This window comes from Bidens hawaiensis, unplaced genomic scaffold (genome assembly GCF_021521415.1).
Source record: "Bidens hawaiensis isolate Kalapana, Puna unplaced genomic scaffold, B.hawaiensis_p1.1 tig00035986_1, whole genome shotgun sequence".
Lineage (NCBI taxonomy): Eukaryota > Viridiplantae > Streptophyta > Magnoliopsida > Asterales > Asteraceae > Bidens > Bidens hawaiensis.
The window spans coordinates 832-19174 of NW_027496281.1; the positions used below are offsets into that span (position 1 = coordinate 832).

Here is an 18343-nt window from a genome sequence, read left to right on the forward strand (position 1 = left end):
AGTGGCAATGTTTATAATCCACTTGTGCACGTTAATTGAGACTTATAGTGTTCACCGATTCATCTTATCAAGCCGTTAAAGTTTTTATCTTGATGAGATTGAGATTATCATAAATTGAACATGTTTATTTTAATTTTTACATATAAGTTGAACAATATATGTAAATGGTGTTAAACATACTATAATTTAAATAAGTGGCGATTTACGGGAAAGATTTTACAAGTTGGGAAGTTTGCAACTTTGCGTGAGCGAGAGGTGATATACATCAAAATCGTGTTATGCTAGATAGTTATATTGCATAATAGTTAAAAATATATTTGTTTCTTGGGTTTAGTTGTGTAGCTTACACGACTTCTTATTATTTTATTAATAGCTTTAGAAAATATATACATCTATGATTATCGTGATTAGGAAGCCAAAATTCCGTGATTTTTTATTTTCTATGATTAAATTAAATGACTATTTAGAATAAAAAAAATTGTTTATAACGCACATGGTTTAAGTGACAAGAGTATAGAGAGATCCTTAACCAACAAGACTTCAATATATCGCTAGATCCCTAACTTATAGCTCGTAATAGTAACTTGAAAAGTTTGCGTTAAGAGTAATGGTTGACTTGTTGGTCTTTGCATAATCTAAATGTCGTGAGCAAACTAATGTGTAGGACCAAGTCATTTGTGACAAGCTCAAAACTCATATAAAGTTATAACACAAAACTAACCAGAGGAGTCTGCCCGACATATATGAAATCCAGTAGCAAGTTTGTAGGTAGAAAGTCATTTGATGCGGTTTATTTGAGACAAAAATCAATTTTCCAAAAACACGAGAAAAGAAGAGAAAATATACCCAAAATTATAATTTTTTTTCTTATTATTCATTGTGAAAACATCGAAACATTAAACAAAAACAAAGTAAGACTTTAAATCCAAATCAAACACAACTATAAATAAACAAATAATGATATTCAAATATTAAACTTATCTCGCAAGATTTTAAATAACCACTGTTAATCCAAATAGAAGATTTTAAGTCGTGTAGGTAATCATTATTTACATCTATGTGAAAAAGTAGACAAGTGAGAGGTGATCGCGAACTACTCGAGCTCATATCAATATAAAAACCCAAAATGAGTCGAGCTTTTTCGAGCTCGAGCAGAGCCAAAGCCTCAAATAAAGCTCGTTTAGTTATTAAACTCGAGCCTTAAATGAGAAGCTCGTTTAGGCTCGTCTAGCCTTGCCTTGTGCATATTTAAGTTTGACCTATATTTGAATTCCATGTATTAAGTTAGCACTTCACAACTAAGCTTTGTCTTGTTGAAGGTTTACAAACGAGCAGAGGTGCACAAAAAACCCGGACCCGGAACCGGACCTGGAAAAAAACTCGGAACGGGTTTTTTTATACCCGAGTTTTTAATACCCGTACCCGACCCTACCCATAGGATACGGATAGGGCATGCATTTCGGTAACAAAACCCGTACCCGAACCGGACCCGATTTGTACCCGGTAAACCCAAAAACCGAAACCGGTTCCATACCCGGAACCGGTTTTTCCAATACCCGATTTATACCTGAAAAATACCTTAAAATTACCCGAAAAATACCCCTAAAAAGTGCAACCCCTTAAAAAATCCAATCTATACCCGAAAAATATCCGAAAAAAACTCAAAAAAACCCAAAAATATGGTTTTTACAATACCCGGAAATAGGGTATTCGAATACCCGGTTCTATATCCGACCCGAACCCGATACATAGGGTATGGTTTTTAGAGGCAATACTCGGATCCGAACCCGACCCGGTTATTGCCAATACCCAATTTTTCAATACCCGAAACCGGGTATTTGAAAACCCGATTTGTGCACCTCTACAAATGAGATCGAGCCGAGCTTAGGCGTGTTTAAGGTTTTTCTCTAATATATAAAAATAAGAAAAGATGTAATAAAATAATTAACAAATAATGAACAATACGAGACTAAATTTGTTAAAACAACTCACAAGCCAAACTCAAACTCGAGCTCAAACCCTGTAAATTAAAAGAGAAAGTTGAATACAAGATTGATTAAAAGTACTTTGTAACCAGAAAAAACAATACAATACGCCCATTTGGAACCCTAGTCTTACTGGGCCTTTGACAAAGCCCATTTGAAATCTACAAATACCCACTTCTACAACCGTAAACTTCACTACTGAATCTGGAACCCTAGCCGCCTCAGGCAGTTTTCCATTGCTCATTGATGAACAATTAAGTCTAGCAGGTGTTTAAACACTTGGTTATTTATTTATATTTTTGTAGTTGTTTTGGCGAAGATGATTGATTGCTTATATTCTGACACCTCTTGTATGAGAACTGTGAAAGCTGTTCCTTGAGCACATATAGCAACACTCTGAGCCTTCATCAATCATTTCATTTTTCTTTTTTGCTTACAATAAAAATTTTAATTATTTTTATCACACTTTTCTGATAAGTGTTTGTTTTTTCGAACAGAAATTCAGGCAACCACTTTTTGTAAATCTCTCAAATGGTAGGTGTTGCTCTGTTCGTAAATCAATTTCTTTTGCTCTTCAGATTTGTTGAGATTAATAGTCAATGAAGCTGGTCTAGTAAGCGAAAGTACAATGTTTTTTAATTTAGTTTAATAAATTTAATTTTTGAATTTATAATTTGAACGGTTTATGCATAAAATAAAGAAACAATTCAATGATGGATGGACTTTATCAAACTTTTCATGAAAATGTGTATTGTGTAGCCAACTTGAACGTGTTGCTTAAAGTGCTGATATTTTCAAATTTAACCATGGTGTTGTTTTATTTAAAATGTTCAGTTGACTTTTATTATCATGTTAAATGTGGGTATCCATTTTCAAGTTGTTTTTGGTACAATTTATCTGCCACTCATGTTACAAAGTGAGTATAACATTTTCTAAAAATGTGACAAACATTGAATGAACAAAATAACAGATCTGGATCTAAAAATGTGATTATCCGACTCAAGTTTTATGCTAATCCGATAACTGATAACTTACTTTACATTCAAAACCAAAATAAAAATTATAATTGTTAAGATAAAAGTTATATACTCATTTTTGTTAAAAATGAACGATTTTGTTAAAAGTAAAATAAAGCAATAAAGAGCATTTATGTTAAACTACATTACTTGGTTAATGAATATACAAGTTGACCGTTACTTGGTTAAATTTGATTAGTTAGTTAAAATCTTTTTTTTGTTCGTTACTTAATATAAACTTGGTCCATTACCAGTTTAATTTATGACCCAATAATAAAATTTATTTTAACCGTTGATGAAACAAAAAGTTGGCTTGTTACCGGTACTTAGGGTATGTTTGGGATTCCTAATATTCCTCTCCTTGTAACTTATGATGGTTGAATAAGTCCTTTTTGTGTTTACAAAGTTTTTCTATTTCTCCTTATCAACAAAGTCAAATTAAGGGTTTTCAATAGAATTTGCTAACTTATTTCTATATAGGATTAGAATACCCATTACACCTTTTGAAGTTCCATTCCTCTATTGCTAAATTATGTCTCTATTTGTCATTTAAATTAATAAGTTAAACCAAACACTTTTAAAAAAATAACTTATTGTCATATGCTAATGCAGACACTTTTTTAGATACTCATTTTTAAAAGGCCATAAGATCTTTTTAACTTATCATAAAAAGACCTTTTTACCTTAAATAAGGAATCACAAACACCCTTATTAGAAAAAATCATTTTGGTTAGTCAATTAAACCAAAATTGACTTTTAGAGTAAGAACCTTTTTTTCATTTGTTAATCAAACAAAAAATTGGTTGTGTTCCTAATTAAATTTAATTCGGCTAGTCAATTAAACTAAAATAACCATAAAAATACTTTTAAAAATTTGAGGCTTTCCTTGTAAAAAAAATCAAATCAAGCAAAGGGCTGTTTTTATTGTAGAACAATTCAATTGTATTTGAAACAAAATTTAGATCAGTAAGTAAATGTTTTATTATGGTAAAATGATAACAAAACTGCTAACCATTATTGTAAATCTTCAAACACAAACATAACTCGGCAATCGTGACCATTAGCATTGCCTCTGTTGGGACGACAATCGTTGCTCCCCTCCACTAACGTAATTGGCGGCATCACCTCCACTCGTTGACGAGAAGCCACCACCAGTGTACACATAACTTGATTGGAAGTTCATATACCCAATAATACTTAAATTCATTTAAAAGTCGAATAAAAGAACTTTATGCAAACTACCTCATCGCTGAACTCACGAGAATTGGTTTTTTATCCTTATCAAACGGTCAATAGTAAATCTTACATTTCTCTAATGTTATGTTAGCCTTGTGTTATTAACTAAAACTTGATTTAAATCTAAACAATCAAATTTGTGTTTCGATTTTTGTATTGAGCTAAGACGTTTAGCCATTAAATGCGATAACCTATTGTATGAGTTAGAGCATTCACAGCGCATTCTTATATAATTTAGGGTAAATTGAGAACCATCAAAATCACTTCTCCAATTCATTCCATATTGTATGGATGATTAATATGTCAACTAAAGTTAACCTAAATATAAGTTCTCATTTTGATCCATGTCATATAATGATTTTAAAAAAATGATAATTAAATTTATGAAATAATTTTTTTAGTTAAATTATAAGAAAAAAATATATGAAATGGGCTGAGAATGCTCTTTATTCGTTTATTTTAAGTGGCTAAGGGGGTGTTTGTTTTTTCCCAAAAGAGCTTTCTGATCTCTTTTGTCTGCGCTGCACAGACCACGCACAGACATTGAAGCTTGCAGACGGTTTGTTTTCCGAAAGACAATTCATTAAAAAATGTCTGCGCGCCCTTTTCTTGACGTAGACATGGATCACTCACTTCTCACATCTTCTAAACTCTTTCACCTATTCACAATAACATCGTACATTTATCTCCACAAACCCTAGCCCCCATATCTCCCACCTTCTTCCCGTCACCCCCTCTCCCCACCTCCGGCGCTGCCCTTCAGCCACACCTCCGGTCGCCGTACTCTCCAGCCCCACCTCCGCACTCCAGCCCCACCTTCGCCGCCGATCTGTTGAGATGGGGCTAGGACTCTATTCTGGCCTTCTATGGTTGCAACCATCATTGGTGATGTGTGAGTTTGTGTGGATGGATTAGGGTTTATTGACGGCTGATTGTTTAGAGGCACCGACACAATGATATTTTCCGACCAAAGGGTTGTTGGCCGGCTGGAATACGTGATATGGTTTAGGAAAGTGTGGTGCATTTATATAATATCATCATCAATAGAATAAAATTGTTTTGGTTTTTTTTTATTGACTGAAATTCTTATTATTGGTATTTGGGATGTGACTTTTATTATTAGGTAAATTTACTTTGAATAAAAATAAAAAAAATAAAAAAAAAATTGGTTATAATTAAGGGTGTCAATCGTATCGGGGTTGACAGGTTGATGGTTTCAGCTTATTTAAAAATTTGTTTTATATTTTAGCAGCCTGCAGATGTTAAAAAAACAAACAGTATTCTTCTTGCAGACTGCAGAAGTTTGGTCCACCTATTCTTCTACAGTTTTTTGCAAATATGGTTCGCAGACTGTAGATATTTTACCTCTTAAAAAACAAACAACACCTAAATGATAAAAATTTGCACTTACAATCTTTCATAATTGTGCTTACCTTTTTTTTAACTCCATTATTAGAGCATTCACAACCTGGCAAATAAATTTTGTGAGTGTGGTTTGTTTAATGAGTGGTTTAAGGTGCTGTGAGTGAAAGAGCGAGAAAATGTAGTGATTTTTTTTATATAAGTTATTGTAATTATATATATATTTTTTAAAGTGATTGTGAGTATAGGAAAGAAAACAAAGATAACAAGTTATATAAAAGAGTTTTATTTAATTGGAATTTAGAGAGTGATAGTGATTTTATTGTAATTTTGAATTTAAAGATAAAGAAAGGGTTATGAATGCTCTTAGACCACAATGGTTTTAAAAATTATCTTAGTTGACTCTCTACATCGACTTAACTTCTGTTTGGTGACTGAACAACATCGACTGATGTTTGCCCATCATCAAGAACTGCCATTGATAACAAGTTCCTTTTCTAACGCACCGGCAACAATTGCACTGTCTTTAGAAACCTTTGGTGTCACCCAACTATCTCTCGTTGGTAGATAACACTCCCAACTTTCACTTTGTCTCCCACTACTCCCAAGTTTCAACCTATTTGTTTTTATCACTCCCCTGTTAAGTTAAGGCTAACGCCGTTAACTGAGACGCTGACATGACTTTGATTATAATATTTGTTATTTTACTCAGCTGATGTGTCAGCTTACGTGGCTTCAAACTTAACTCATGAGCCACCAACATGACCTAGCCGCCATTCCGGTGACGGTCGCCAGAAAATCGCATGTCGGAGTTCACTGCCGCCGGCCACATCGATCATACACAACACTTATGACGGTAGTGTAAGTTTGTCCGGTGATTGAACCACGGTGCCGGTCGGTGCTTGCTTTTCCGGTCATTGTTTGGTGCTGAAGGCTTTGGGGTACGCCACAGCCGGTGACCATAGGTGGTGGTGACGGAGGCACACGACGGTGGTCACCGGAATTCGTTTTTCGATGGCCTATAATAAAGTGAAAGATTAATGACGGAGGGCTGGTGTGGTGTGTGGGTGGTAGCGGTGACTGTGTGTATGATGTTGGAGGGTGCTCCGTTGGCCGGAAGACGTTTTCCTGGCAGCCTTACCGGAGGTCGTTTTGACGTGCGTTTTTCAGGTTTCCGGAATCACGGTTGCGATGCGTAGGGTACCGACTCTGTGGTGAATAGGTATATGAAGATGGAGGTTGCCGTTGACTTGGGTAAAGATGATCGATGTGACCGGCGGCAGTGAACTCCGGCATGCGGTTTTTCGGCGGCCGTCACCGGAATAGCAGCTAGGTCATGTTGGTGGCTCATGAGTTAAGTTTGAAGCCACGTAAGCTGACACATCAGCTGAGTAAAATAACAAAATATTATAAACAAAGCCACGTCAGCGTCTCAGTTAACGGCGTTAGCCTTAAATTAACGGGGGAGTGATAAAAACAATTAGGTTGAAAGTTGGGATTGGTGGGAGACAAAGTGAAAGTTGGGAGTGTTATCAACCAACGAGAGAAAGTTGGGAGTATTATAAACCAATAGCCCTTAAAACAACACTTATCAAGTTAAGTGTGTCTGCTTATTGTCCCGAGGACATAATCATCATCCATATTCTTGTCCATGGATATTACTTAAGACAAAGCAACCCCACAAGTTAGTTTTATAGCATATAAGAAGCATAGCAAAATGATATGGAACAAAATAAAATCAAAATGCGACAAAAAAAAGCCGGAGAAATAGAAAGGGAGTAGCCTACTCCCTTCTTGGCGTTGCCTTTCCCCGCAGTATCTGGCGTCAGACTATTTAATCTTAAGAATTTTGGCGTAAGATACACTAGTAGCGTAGGGTATGCCTTCTTCATCAAAACTCAACTTTTGATCTCTAGCCTTGCTCGTAAAATCCCGTGATTTTCGTACATGCTGCTAACCATCATAATCACATAAAACGTATTATTTCACATACTTTATAACCATTTAAACTTAATTTAGATAGTCAAGAACCATCACTAATCACATGAATTCTATCTTGTAATACCTAATAACATAAACGGGTCATAGCATTGTTATTAACAATACCATCAATATTAACTTCATAAAACTGGTCAAAATAATTAACCATATTGACAAATCCTATAGATATACATTATAGCCATCAATCACTTAACATCATTTTACATTTAGGTAGCGTTTGGTATTCTGGAATGACAGAGTGAATGAAATGATTCATTACGTGAGAATGAAATAATTGGTGTTCGGTAATCATCAATTACACGTGGAATCCCATTCCATCAAAACCTTGCTTACCCACCATTTTTTTTCATTTCATCCCTCTTTCACCCTACTTTATCAACAACACCACCACCTAATAACCGCCACCACCACCATCACCACTACCATAGCCACCAGTACCACCACCACCGTTGCCGTCACCACACCACCACCTCCATCGCCGCCGCCACCTGACCGCCACCTTCACCGTCGTCGTAACCGTCGCAACCATTATCATCATCGCCACCTGACCATCACCGCCACCACCACTGTTGATGCCTGACCACCACCGCCGCTGTCGCCATCACTACCAATGCTACCATTGCTTGACTACCGCCGCCACCAACACCACAACCAGCGCCCCTACCGCCTGACCGCCACCGCCACCATCATTTTCGTCGCCATAGCTACCACCACCGTCGCTATTTTAATTTTTTTTATTTTGGTAAAAAAAATTATTTTGAGATATGAGTGTTTTTATTTATTTCATTCATACAATTTTTTTAATACCAAACAACATAAATTAATAATTCATTTCATTCACACAGGTTAACCAAACAAGACAAATGAACGGTAATGATCTATTTCATTCATTTGTCCATTTCATTACTTCTTTCATTTCTTTCTCTCTTAATTCCATTACTTTCAACCAACCATACCCTTACACTTAATATCAAATGCATTATTTCACGTGCTTTTAACCATTTATACTCGGTTTAAATATCATGTAGATAATTTCTAATGGTCTAACCATCGAAGAAAATGTCATGTAGCTAATTGCTAGTCATTACATGAATCTTATCATATGAGTTTAGAATCATCGCATTACTAAATCATCGTATGAATCCAAGGACGGATCCATCTTTTAAATGGCTGTTCTAATAAACCATCCGAGTTTTGAAATTGTAGAGTATTTGTATATAGAAAATAATATAACGAACCACCTTATAAATTAGAAGAGTGCCATTTTGATTAGAGCTGGTCTGGTGAATAATTCTATGAGTTGGTTAACATAGGTTTGAATCTGTTTTACACTATTTTTATTTTATTTTCTATGCTGTCTTTTAGGGTTTCATAAACCATTCGAATCCGTTTCACTATTTTTTATTTTTATGTTGTTTTCATAAACCAAAACTTTTAAACAAATATACGATTACAAACGCCGCTCTCTGCCTTTCTCCCATCTCCACCACGATTACACGTGCGTCACACCTCCTTCCTCCGGTAGTCCGGGCATCTAGTCGCCCACAGACCACCGCAATCTGCCTCGGTCTCGTGCCTTTTTCCGGCCGTCTTCCTCCAGCCTTTCTAGTTGCTACTCTTCCTTGAATCCTCCAATTGCGACGATGAGTTAAAATTCATTTGTTAATTGTTATTGATATTATTAATTGTTTAAATTCATTTGTTAATTGTTAAGTTATTTGTTAAATTTTAGATTATAATTAGCAAATTAAACGAGTGGTAAAGCATTATTATGTAATGAACCGACCCGAATCGTTGATACGACCAAAACCGTCGTGCACTACCTGAAAAATTTCCTGAATACGCCACTGTATGAATCTATATCATTCCCTACATGTTTATTACAATCTCATTCATTTTGACCCATATATTAAGAATCATTTACGTGCTTTGGTATTAGTCAGTCAAACTTCACGATTCTTTTGGTTCAGGCATTTCTTAAAACTCTTAGCCTATTTTACGTGAGTGGGGTCAACGTATTGGGAGCTAGTCCACTGTATTCTTCTTTGGTTTAAAAAAAGCTGTCGCGTTACTTAAATGACCGCAATTGTTCTTTACATGAAACCTTCACGATCGCACTATCTCTACTTCGGATTTCTTTCCTTATCACAATTGTGAAAGTATTAGAGAGAGAAAGAGAGATTCTTCGTATTTAGAAGAGATTAGGGGTGTAAACGAGCTAAACTCAAGCTCAACTTATTTTGACTTACGAGAGCTTAATAACTAAACGATCTTTATTTGAGACTCTAAAAGAACATCATTTTAAACATTTTTATCAATTAGAGTTTTTTTTATTAATTCAGGCTCAAGTTGCTCGAAGCTCGGCTCGCTAGTCTACACCCCGAGACGAGATTAAAGAAGGATCAATTTTTATCGAAAGCAAAATTTACTCTTCAAACTCTTACGCGTTTAACTTGTTGTTGAAGCTTCAAGTCGACTGCTTGCTTGCTTCCATGGATGATGCTTCAGCTTCAACCTATTCTTCCCCAGTTCGCCACAATAAGTTTTCAGTCAAAATAAAGGTCCGATATCTCTCTCTCTTTTAATTTACCAATTGTATGCCTGTTAATCATCAAAATGTTAACTTTTTACATAGAGATATGCAAGATTGATCCTTTTTATTTTGGGTTTCTATCTTTTACTTGCTAGTAGCAGCAGATCGTTTATCAATATGCACAGTTCATGAAACTGGCCATTTTTGCCTGTGCCCACCACCTGTTTGTGTTAATGCCTCTTCTGTTTTCTTTACTTTTATTTAAATCAAAAGCATTTGTATCTTTATTTTAAGACATTAGCTCGTAAAATCAGAGCGGTAGAGAATTGAAGCCTATTAGGGGTGTGCGTGGTGGTGCGGTTTAGGGCTAAAACCGAACCGAAAACCAAATTTGTGTTTTTTTTTTTTATTTTTTAAAACCATGACGGTTTTCAGGTTCGATTCGGTTTTGGATTCATTTATTCGGTTTTCCTAATCATGCCAAAAAATTGACCCAAGATATTAATATTGGGCGTAATAGTTTATGTTAATAAATTAATGGTTAATAGAATATTGAACATTTGGGCTAGAATATAGAATATGATGAGCTAATAAAAGATAGTTACATTCAAAATAAAAAATAAAAAGTCATAAATTCAATAACATTTACTTATCGGTAGGTTCGGTTTCATGGTTAAGGTTTGGTTATAAAGGTTTTCTCGGTTTTCTTGGTTATGTAGGTTCGGTTTGGTTTTTCTGGTATTTTCGAGTTCGCTTTGGTTCTTTCGGTTTCATGCACACCCCTAGAACCTATAGTATTTAGATTTTAGTATTGAGCCCAGTTTATCTCAATATATTGTAATCATTTATTGAACAAAGTCAATCAAGTGATATATATTCTTACAATAACAGATCACATTTTCTTGGCAGGAAAGTAAAATTGATGTAGTCATTTGTAGCTATGAGGATCATTTCTTGGTGAGTGATTGCTTTATTTTGATTTTGTTTCCGTTTGAAATATGCTTTCGCGGGTTCATTTGTTAATCTATTCATCACTGCCAGGTTATTGCTACTCAAATTGGGACTATGGGAACCATGATGCATGCAAGGTAATATAGGAATAAAGTCGGTTTTGAATCTGATGCTTTCACTGGTTTGTTGTTTGCTTGTGTCGTGACCTATTAATTAATTTTGTGTGTCGATTGTGGACTACAGGAAGGAAGAAGGGATGTTGAATACTCCTACTTTTAACGTATCTGTGATATTTGGTAAACGAGACGTGGTAAGCCCGCTTATGAAACTTTTCTTAATTATACTAGCTTGGTCACTGAAATGTTTTAACCTGCAGCCGATGCTACTGGCATGCGCTCGCCAGCTTATTGAACATATAAGGTATCGATACATTATTATTTTTTACATTGTTTCATTGGAAAATGTTGTAATTTTGTTAATTAACCCTTGGAGCTATATCTTCTGATCTGTTTTCAGCAATTCTGGCTCTTCAAAACCATTGACACTTTCACTTGGTCTCAAGGATCATTCAACGGTAGCTTTCTAAGTCTGATTACAACCTAAATTGCTTTTAGTAGATAATTTTAAGATTTGTAATTACAGTCTGTTGATTCATTCTTCAGGAAGTTCTTAAAGGAATTGTTTCTGCTGTGATCGAGAACCGATTGTGGTGAACCGTATTTGCTATGCTATGAAACGATTTAAGGATGCTCAAGATTGATCTCTATCAATGTACAACGATTAATCTGAGTTTTCTTGATATTTGATTCTTCGGAATTTGTTTCTTGAAAGAAATCTGTGTAATTGAATATGGCAGTGTTTGGAGCAAATCACTAGGATTCAGAATTTGTTTTAAGTAGCTGAAGTAATTAGTTGTAAACCATAGACTATTTGTTTGTCTTTCCATTATATTTTTAACACTCAAAATTTGATAAATTTTTATAGACCATGATAAACATTAAACTGTTATGGAATATTCACAGATCCAACCAATACCCTCAACTAGTGAGACCAGAAGAAGCTCAAACTTATTTTGAACATTGACTTTTAAAGGGTTAAAGCAGGAAACTTATAGAAGTAAAGGTTTTATTTATATAGATCTGATTTATTTTTTTCTCATAAAAAAATAAACAAATCAAATACCATTTAGAGCTGTAAACGAACCGAACGAACACAAACACGAACAAGGCCTTGTACGTGTTCATTCGTTAAGGAAATAATGCGTTTACGAACGGTTCCCGAACACTTACCGAACATGATTTTATGTTCGTGTTCGTTTATTAAGGAAATTAATGTGTTCACGAACGGTTCACGGTCACAAACGAACACAAACAAAATCGGCAGAGCCTAGAGATTAAGACCAATGTTTTCATATATGAACACAAACAAACATAAATGAAAACACTTAAATGAACATAAATTAATAAATATAAAACTTTAAGCAGATAACTCATCCAAATAATATTTAATTATTTTTTATTAATACATAAACAAACAGACAGATGTGAACACATAAATAAATGAACAGTTTCGAACGTTCATGAACATAAATGACCGAAAGGAACATATGTTAATGTGCGTTCGGTTAATTAAACGAACACAAACTTTTTGTTCATGTTCGTTTGTTTATTAAATAAACGAACATAAACGAACTTCCCGCCGAACAATTCACGAACAGTTCACCGAACGTTCGGTTCGTTTACAGGCTCCATTCCCGCATGCAGAGGTGCACAAACCGGGTCGGGTTTTGACCAGGAAAAGGTGGAACCTGTTCTAACGGGTCCGATTCTAGGTATAGGTCCGGGGAGAAACCCAAAGCTGTACCTTACCCACGGGTCAGGTCCAGAACCAGGTATTATGTGCGCACCTCAACCCGCATGAAAGCTTAAACTAAAAACCACGGCAGAACAAATGCAACATTATATCTTCAATCACAAAATAAAAACCAAAAAAAAAAAAAAACTTTTATCAAACAAATCTTGTATTTAAGTCAACAATCAACCATCTTTGACTATAAACTTTCAAATTTGGGAGATTCATTCAACTAAAATAATTTATACTAGGAAAGTAGGAATTGCTACTCCTAACTTCCTGCATTCCCCTTCATATTCACATTAAAAAAAAAGTTAAATACTACTAGACTCGACGCACTAAAAAAGGGATAGAAAGATGACAACTTTGAGTCTGCGTTGCCTAATTCCTACTAACTGTTCGTCATTGTCCTTGTCATCCTTTGATGCTGTTTTTCTTCCAGTCACTCAGTTCCTTTTCCAACTACAACCAAAAAACGAACAATTTATGAGATTACTTGTCGAAATTTACCGAAAAAATATGACAGAAAGTGAAAGTGGTCAGCATGTGATAAACAAGTAAGACGCATACAAGCCGTTACAAAAAAAAAAAAAAAAGGGATGCCAACAAACCTGAACATTCTTCATTTTCTGTTTTTGCAATTCCTCAACTAGACTGGTAACACTGCAAATATTTAGGCGGTTATTTAAATGACAAACGTGCAAATGCACCATAAACCATTCAACTTGATCAAATCATGGGACGGATTTTAGTACCTTTGTTGTAACTGGATCACTTGAGACTGCAGTTCTTTCTCCCTTGGAGTAAGAGGGATCTACACGTGATTAACAAGTTATTAACTAACGTTTTAAGGATTAAAGCATGAAGCACAAAATAAAAAAGAAATTGTTTAGTAACAAGTTAACATTCGTTACTTGTGAGAAGTCACTGTTTCCTGTCTCCACTACATTTCCTGCATTGAGAAGTGCAAATAAGTTAAACAGAAATTGATGTGAAAAGTGAAAATACACTTTTATTTTATATATAAAAAAACCTGAAGAAGAAGAACCATGACTTTGTTCCGCAAACTTGATTAATTGAAGTATTTCTTCCTGAAAAAAAATATATAAGATATCAGATTTGTAGTCCATTGATGAGATAAAATCAAGATAATCATTTGCATACCCTTTGCACAGTATTATGGTGCAAAATACTTTGCAAAGATGGAAGTAGTAAGGCAGCGGGTACACCTGAAGTTGGAGTTGGAGTAAGAACCGGGGCCTGATTGGAGAAAAAAAACACAATGGTTACAAATTTATTATTTATATGTATATATGTACACATATATACGTGATATGAGTATATACAAAGTGTGTACCTTAGGGCTCATGTCTGCTTCGGTGACTCTAAAACGCCCTTTCTGCTGCACCACAACTCCTTCTGATAAATTTTCCACTGCAGCAGGCCACAAAATTTTGAAAGGTGAAAAATTATAATAATAATAATAATAATATTAAGACACGTCAATGAAGATTTACCAGATAAAGAGTTGGACATATTAATCCTCTGAAGATGTTGTAACGGGCCACTGCTGCTATGGTCAACTTGAAATTTTAGTAGGTGAGGGTTCCTTCATATTAAATTGAAAATTAATTACATGCCAAATTCGTATCAAAATTATTTATTTTAAAAGTGAATTACCTTTCACCATTGTTGAAAAACTTTTTAGGAGAAATAACATTATCCGGTAGCAGTGAGCCGCTCAAAAATTTTCTTGGTCCGGAGATGGTAGTTTTTTGTAATTTTATTTGTCCAAGTTGCTTAATTTCATCTTTATCAGTTAGTTGGTCGCTAGCTTTTAGTGATAGTTGTGCAGGTGGTTGTTCGGTTGGGCTAGCAGTTGCCACATCAGCTTCACAGATATCAAAACATTCCCTGTATTAATGTACAACTTCGCATGAGATGACCAGGAAAAAACTCAAATAATGTGAATTAAGATACAAAAAAAATAAAATAATAAAACATATAATCTTACTGAACAATTTCATCAGCTGTATCTTGAGCTTTAGCACCTAAATGATTAGCATCGATCCAGTTTTGTTGGTCTGAAATTTTCAATTCTTCTATATTTGAAATTTCATCATCATCGTTTATCTGCCAAAGATGAATTCGGGTAAAAAAGTGGAAGACCAAGTGTTTTATGACAAAAACTAACGTGTTACAAATTTGAATACATACAAGTGCAGCTTGATTCTTTATGTCATCCAAGTTAAAATTCCAGGCACTAATTCCTCGTATATACTCTTGCTGCATGTTACAAATATGAAAAATATAATCAGTTTGTGAAAATGAGTAAATGATTACAACATTTATTACCTGCGACAATTGTTCCATATCTTCATATAATTCTTTGTTCTGTACAAGAAGATCGGCTTCTTTGGCCTGAAACAATTAAAAAAAAGTTAATAAATAGAGTAAATAATAACGAACAAAGATTAGTAATAACAGAAGTCCACCTTTAGTATCCTAAAACGATCACCTAATGGAGAAAGACCGTCAAGAACGGAACGTTCTATATAATCAGCGTTTTTTGCTTGTTTAAAAAATGAGTGCTTTAAAAGCTTCTCCGAAGAGGGACGCTTTTTCGGGTCTTTCACTAAGCAAGCAGAAACCATATCTTTAAAAGACTAAATAAGAAAAAAAAAAAACCAAAAGTCAGCATAAAATTCTGGTAAGTTTTATATTTTATTTCTTGGGACATGAGTCACGACACAAACCTTTGAAAACTTTCTGTCCCGTTCATAATCAAGACCCGGTGGTGCGTTTTGTAGAGTCATAAGTAACACCTGCAGGGTAAGAAGCGCAAGAGGTTAACATATATTTGAATAAAAAATCCCTCTTGGTAATTTACTAAATGAATATTAAATATTTCATTACTTTCATTGGCGGATACTTTGAAAAAGGTGCATGACCATGAGCAAGTTCGAGCGCTGTGATTCCAAATGACCAAATCTCTGCTCTGTTTACATGGAAGATAAAGTTATTAAACGAGTTAAATCAAAAAAATATGTACGTATAATAATAGTAAATAAGCAAGTGAATCGAGACTTACTTGAAATCGTATCCGTGCAATTGCTGCATAACTTCAGGTGCCATCCTAAGATAAAACATTCAAAGGCGTAATAAATATTTTAAAACAAATACTGAAGTCTGAAACTCCATTTATTACAAACATAACCATAAAAACATACCAACAAGGAGTTCCCACAAAAGTGTTTCTTGAACGTTGTCGATCGCCTGCATCAAACATGCAGGCCGATACCCCAAAATCTGCTAACTTTATGGAACCATTAAAATCAACTAATATGTTTCCCGCCTGCACAAAACATCATTATTAAAAATTAAAAACATAGATCGCACGCGCATTTATTTTTAATTTGGTGAATTACCTTCACATCTCTATGAATATGACCATGCGCGTGAAGATAAACCAAGGCTTTAAGAACCTCACGCAAAAAGGTAGCAATAACGGGCTCTTCAAAACCATCTGGAAAAGATGATTTCATTATGTGAAGGCATGATCCACACGACATATACGGCATAACAACCCAAAGGTTGTGACCCGTTGTGAAGGAGCAATACGACTGTAACAAATTCGGATGATTTATCAAGCTCATTGTATGTACTTCCCGACGAATACCATCCTAATTCAAATTAAACAAAGTGTTAGAAATTATAATAAAATATCAACCAATACTATAAACAGTAACCAACATACCAGATCATTGTTACATTTTTCCAAATCAAGAACCTTGATCGCAACTATCTCGTTTAACGGGACACAAAGCGCCCGATACACCGATGCACTTACTCCTTCACCAATCTCCTCATATAGCTTGTAATCCTTTGCATTAACCGGATACTTCTTTTTCGCAGTTCCCATAGTCATAACAACGATTAAATAAAAAATATTTACCCTAAAATAAAGCTAAATACGCAGAATCTCGCATTAAATCAACATTAAAGAGTCCTTCCACAACGGTAACGCCTTATTTCTATAATATATGATTTTATCACCCTGCAAACAATAGAAACAAAATTAAGCCAATTTTATCATTAGCATGGTTGTAAAAATCCCGCCTAGGCCCGACTAATCCCCAATTAATCGCTCGTCGGTACCCCACCGACCAGTCGTCTATTACTCGCTATTTGGTCAAAGTCGGTCAAAATTCAAAACTTTATATATATGTATATTAAAAAAATTACATATAAATTTCAATCCGATTAATCCACAATTAATCGCTAGTCGGTACCCCACCGACTAGTTGCCGATTACTCGCTATTTGGTCAAAGTCAGTCAAAATTCAAAACTTTATGTATATGTATATTTTTAAAAATTAAACATAAATATCAATCCGATTATTCCCCAATTAATCTCTAGTCAGTACCCCACCGACTAGTCCCAAATAATCGCTATTTGGTCAAACTCAGTCAAAATTCAACACTTTATTCAAAAAATTACATATAAATTTCAACCCGATTATTCCCCAATTAATCGCTAGTCAGTATCCCACCGACCAGTCTCCAATTAATCTGGTCAAATTCGGTCAAATTTCAAAACTTTATACATATGTACATTTAAAAAATTACATATAAATTCCAATCCGATTAATACCAATTAATCGCTAATCCCTACCCAACCGCCAGACTCTGATTATTAGTACCAATTTAAACCTATAAATCTCGCTCAAAATCATAATCAAATTAGGGCATTTACAAAACAAAATGTATAACATTGTCAAAATCTTTAATTTTCAATCAATAGATTAAAAATTAAAAATAAAAAATCAAAACAACCCAAAACCCACATTACTTTTGCGATTAAAATCAACTACAAACATGTTTCAATTCATCGATCGATTCAACACTCTCCGCAAAATTAAAACCAGAAAAAAAAATACCAACTTTGTAATTTTAATTTCGAGAAATGATACAGCAAATTAAAGGTTATATAGATATTTATATATATAGAACATTAACATCGATGTCAATCGAAAGATAGATAAAATGATAAAGTGTTTGTGTGTGTGTGAATGTACGAACCTAGGGATTTGAAGCAGTCGTTGGTTCCGTACGAGACAACTTGAGACAAGAACTGAATATTGACTTATTACTATTACTATTGACAAGACAAACTAAACAAAGTGCTTGCTTGCCACTGCTGATGCTGTTGCTTATTACAAAATAATTATAATAATATTATTACGAAATTGTTGTTAAACGACGTCGGAGTCGGGTATAAATATCTACAGAATCTTTACTGTTTTTAAGGTTATATGCATCTCTTGCTAATTTGGGTAATATTGTTTAGATTCAACTATAATTTTGTTAAGATAAGCAAGAATATATTGTTAATTACGTGGGTGATT

The 18343-nt window shown here is 34.5% G+C and overlaps 2 protein-coding genes and 2 non-coding genes across 4 annotated transcripts; 3 read left to right on the top strand and 1 right to left on the bottom strand.

Annotated features, from left to right (window-relative positions):
- The first annotated feature begins 2297 nt into the window (after nt 1-2297).
- Nucleotides 2298-2388, top strand: LOC143588106 (small nucleolar RNA snoR1). The gene has a single exon (XR_013145025.1). It is a non-coding gene; the product is annotated as a small nucleolar RNA snoR1 (small nucleolar RNA).
- A 100-nt stretch (nt 2389-2488) lies between these two features.
- Nucleotides 2489-2615, top strand: LOC143588107 (small nucleolar RNA snoR77). The gene has a single exon (XR_013145026.1). It is a non-coding gene; the product is annotated as a small nucleolar RNA snoR77 (small nucleolar RNA).
- A 7405-nt stretch (nt 2616-10020) lies between these two features.
- Nucleotides 10021-11874, top strand: LOC143588103 (uncharacterized). The gene is made up of 7 exons (XM_077069206.1): nt 10021-10161; nt 11043-11090; nt 11175-11221; nt 11328-11394; nt 11461-11504; nt 11601-11658; nt 11747-11874. The coding sequence occupies exons 1-7, from the start codon at nt 10093-10095 to the stop codon at nt 11795-11797; spliced, it is 384 nt and encodes a 127-aa protein (XP_076925321.1). The 5' UTR covers nt 10021-10092; the 3' UTR covers nt 11798-11874.
- Nucleotides 11875-13349: 1475 nt separating this feature from the next.
- Nucleotides 13350-18143, bottom strand: LOC143588098 (serine/threonine-protein kinase BLUS1-like). The gene is made up of 19 exons (XM_077069202.1): nt 18018-18143; nt 16693-16992; nt 16364-16618; nt 16166-16290; nt 16027-16071; nt 15852-15933; nt 15692-15760; nt 15431-15601; nt 15291-15356; nt 15153-15221; nt 14950-15068; nt 14616-14849; nt 14453-14544; nt 14293-14369; nt 14100-14195; nt 13850-14026; nt 13691-13749; nt 13547-13598; nt 13350-13397 (listed from the first exon to the last, which is right to left on the bottom strand). Exons 2-19 carry the CDS (start codon nt 16861-16863, stop codon nt 13350-13352), a joined length of 2007 nt encoding a protein of 668 aa, XP_076925317.1. The 5' UTR covers nt 16864-16992; nt 18018-18143.
- Nucleotides 18144-18343: the final 200 nt, after the last annotated feature.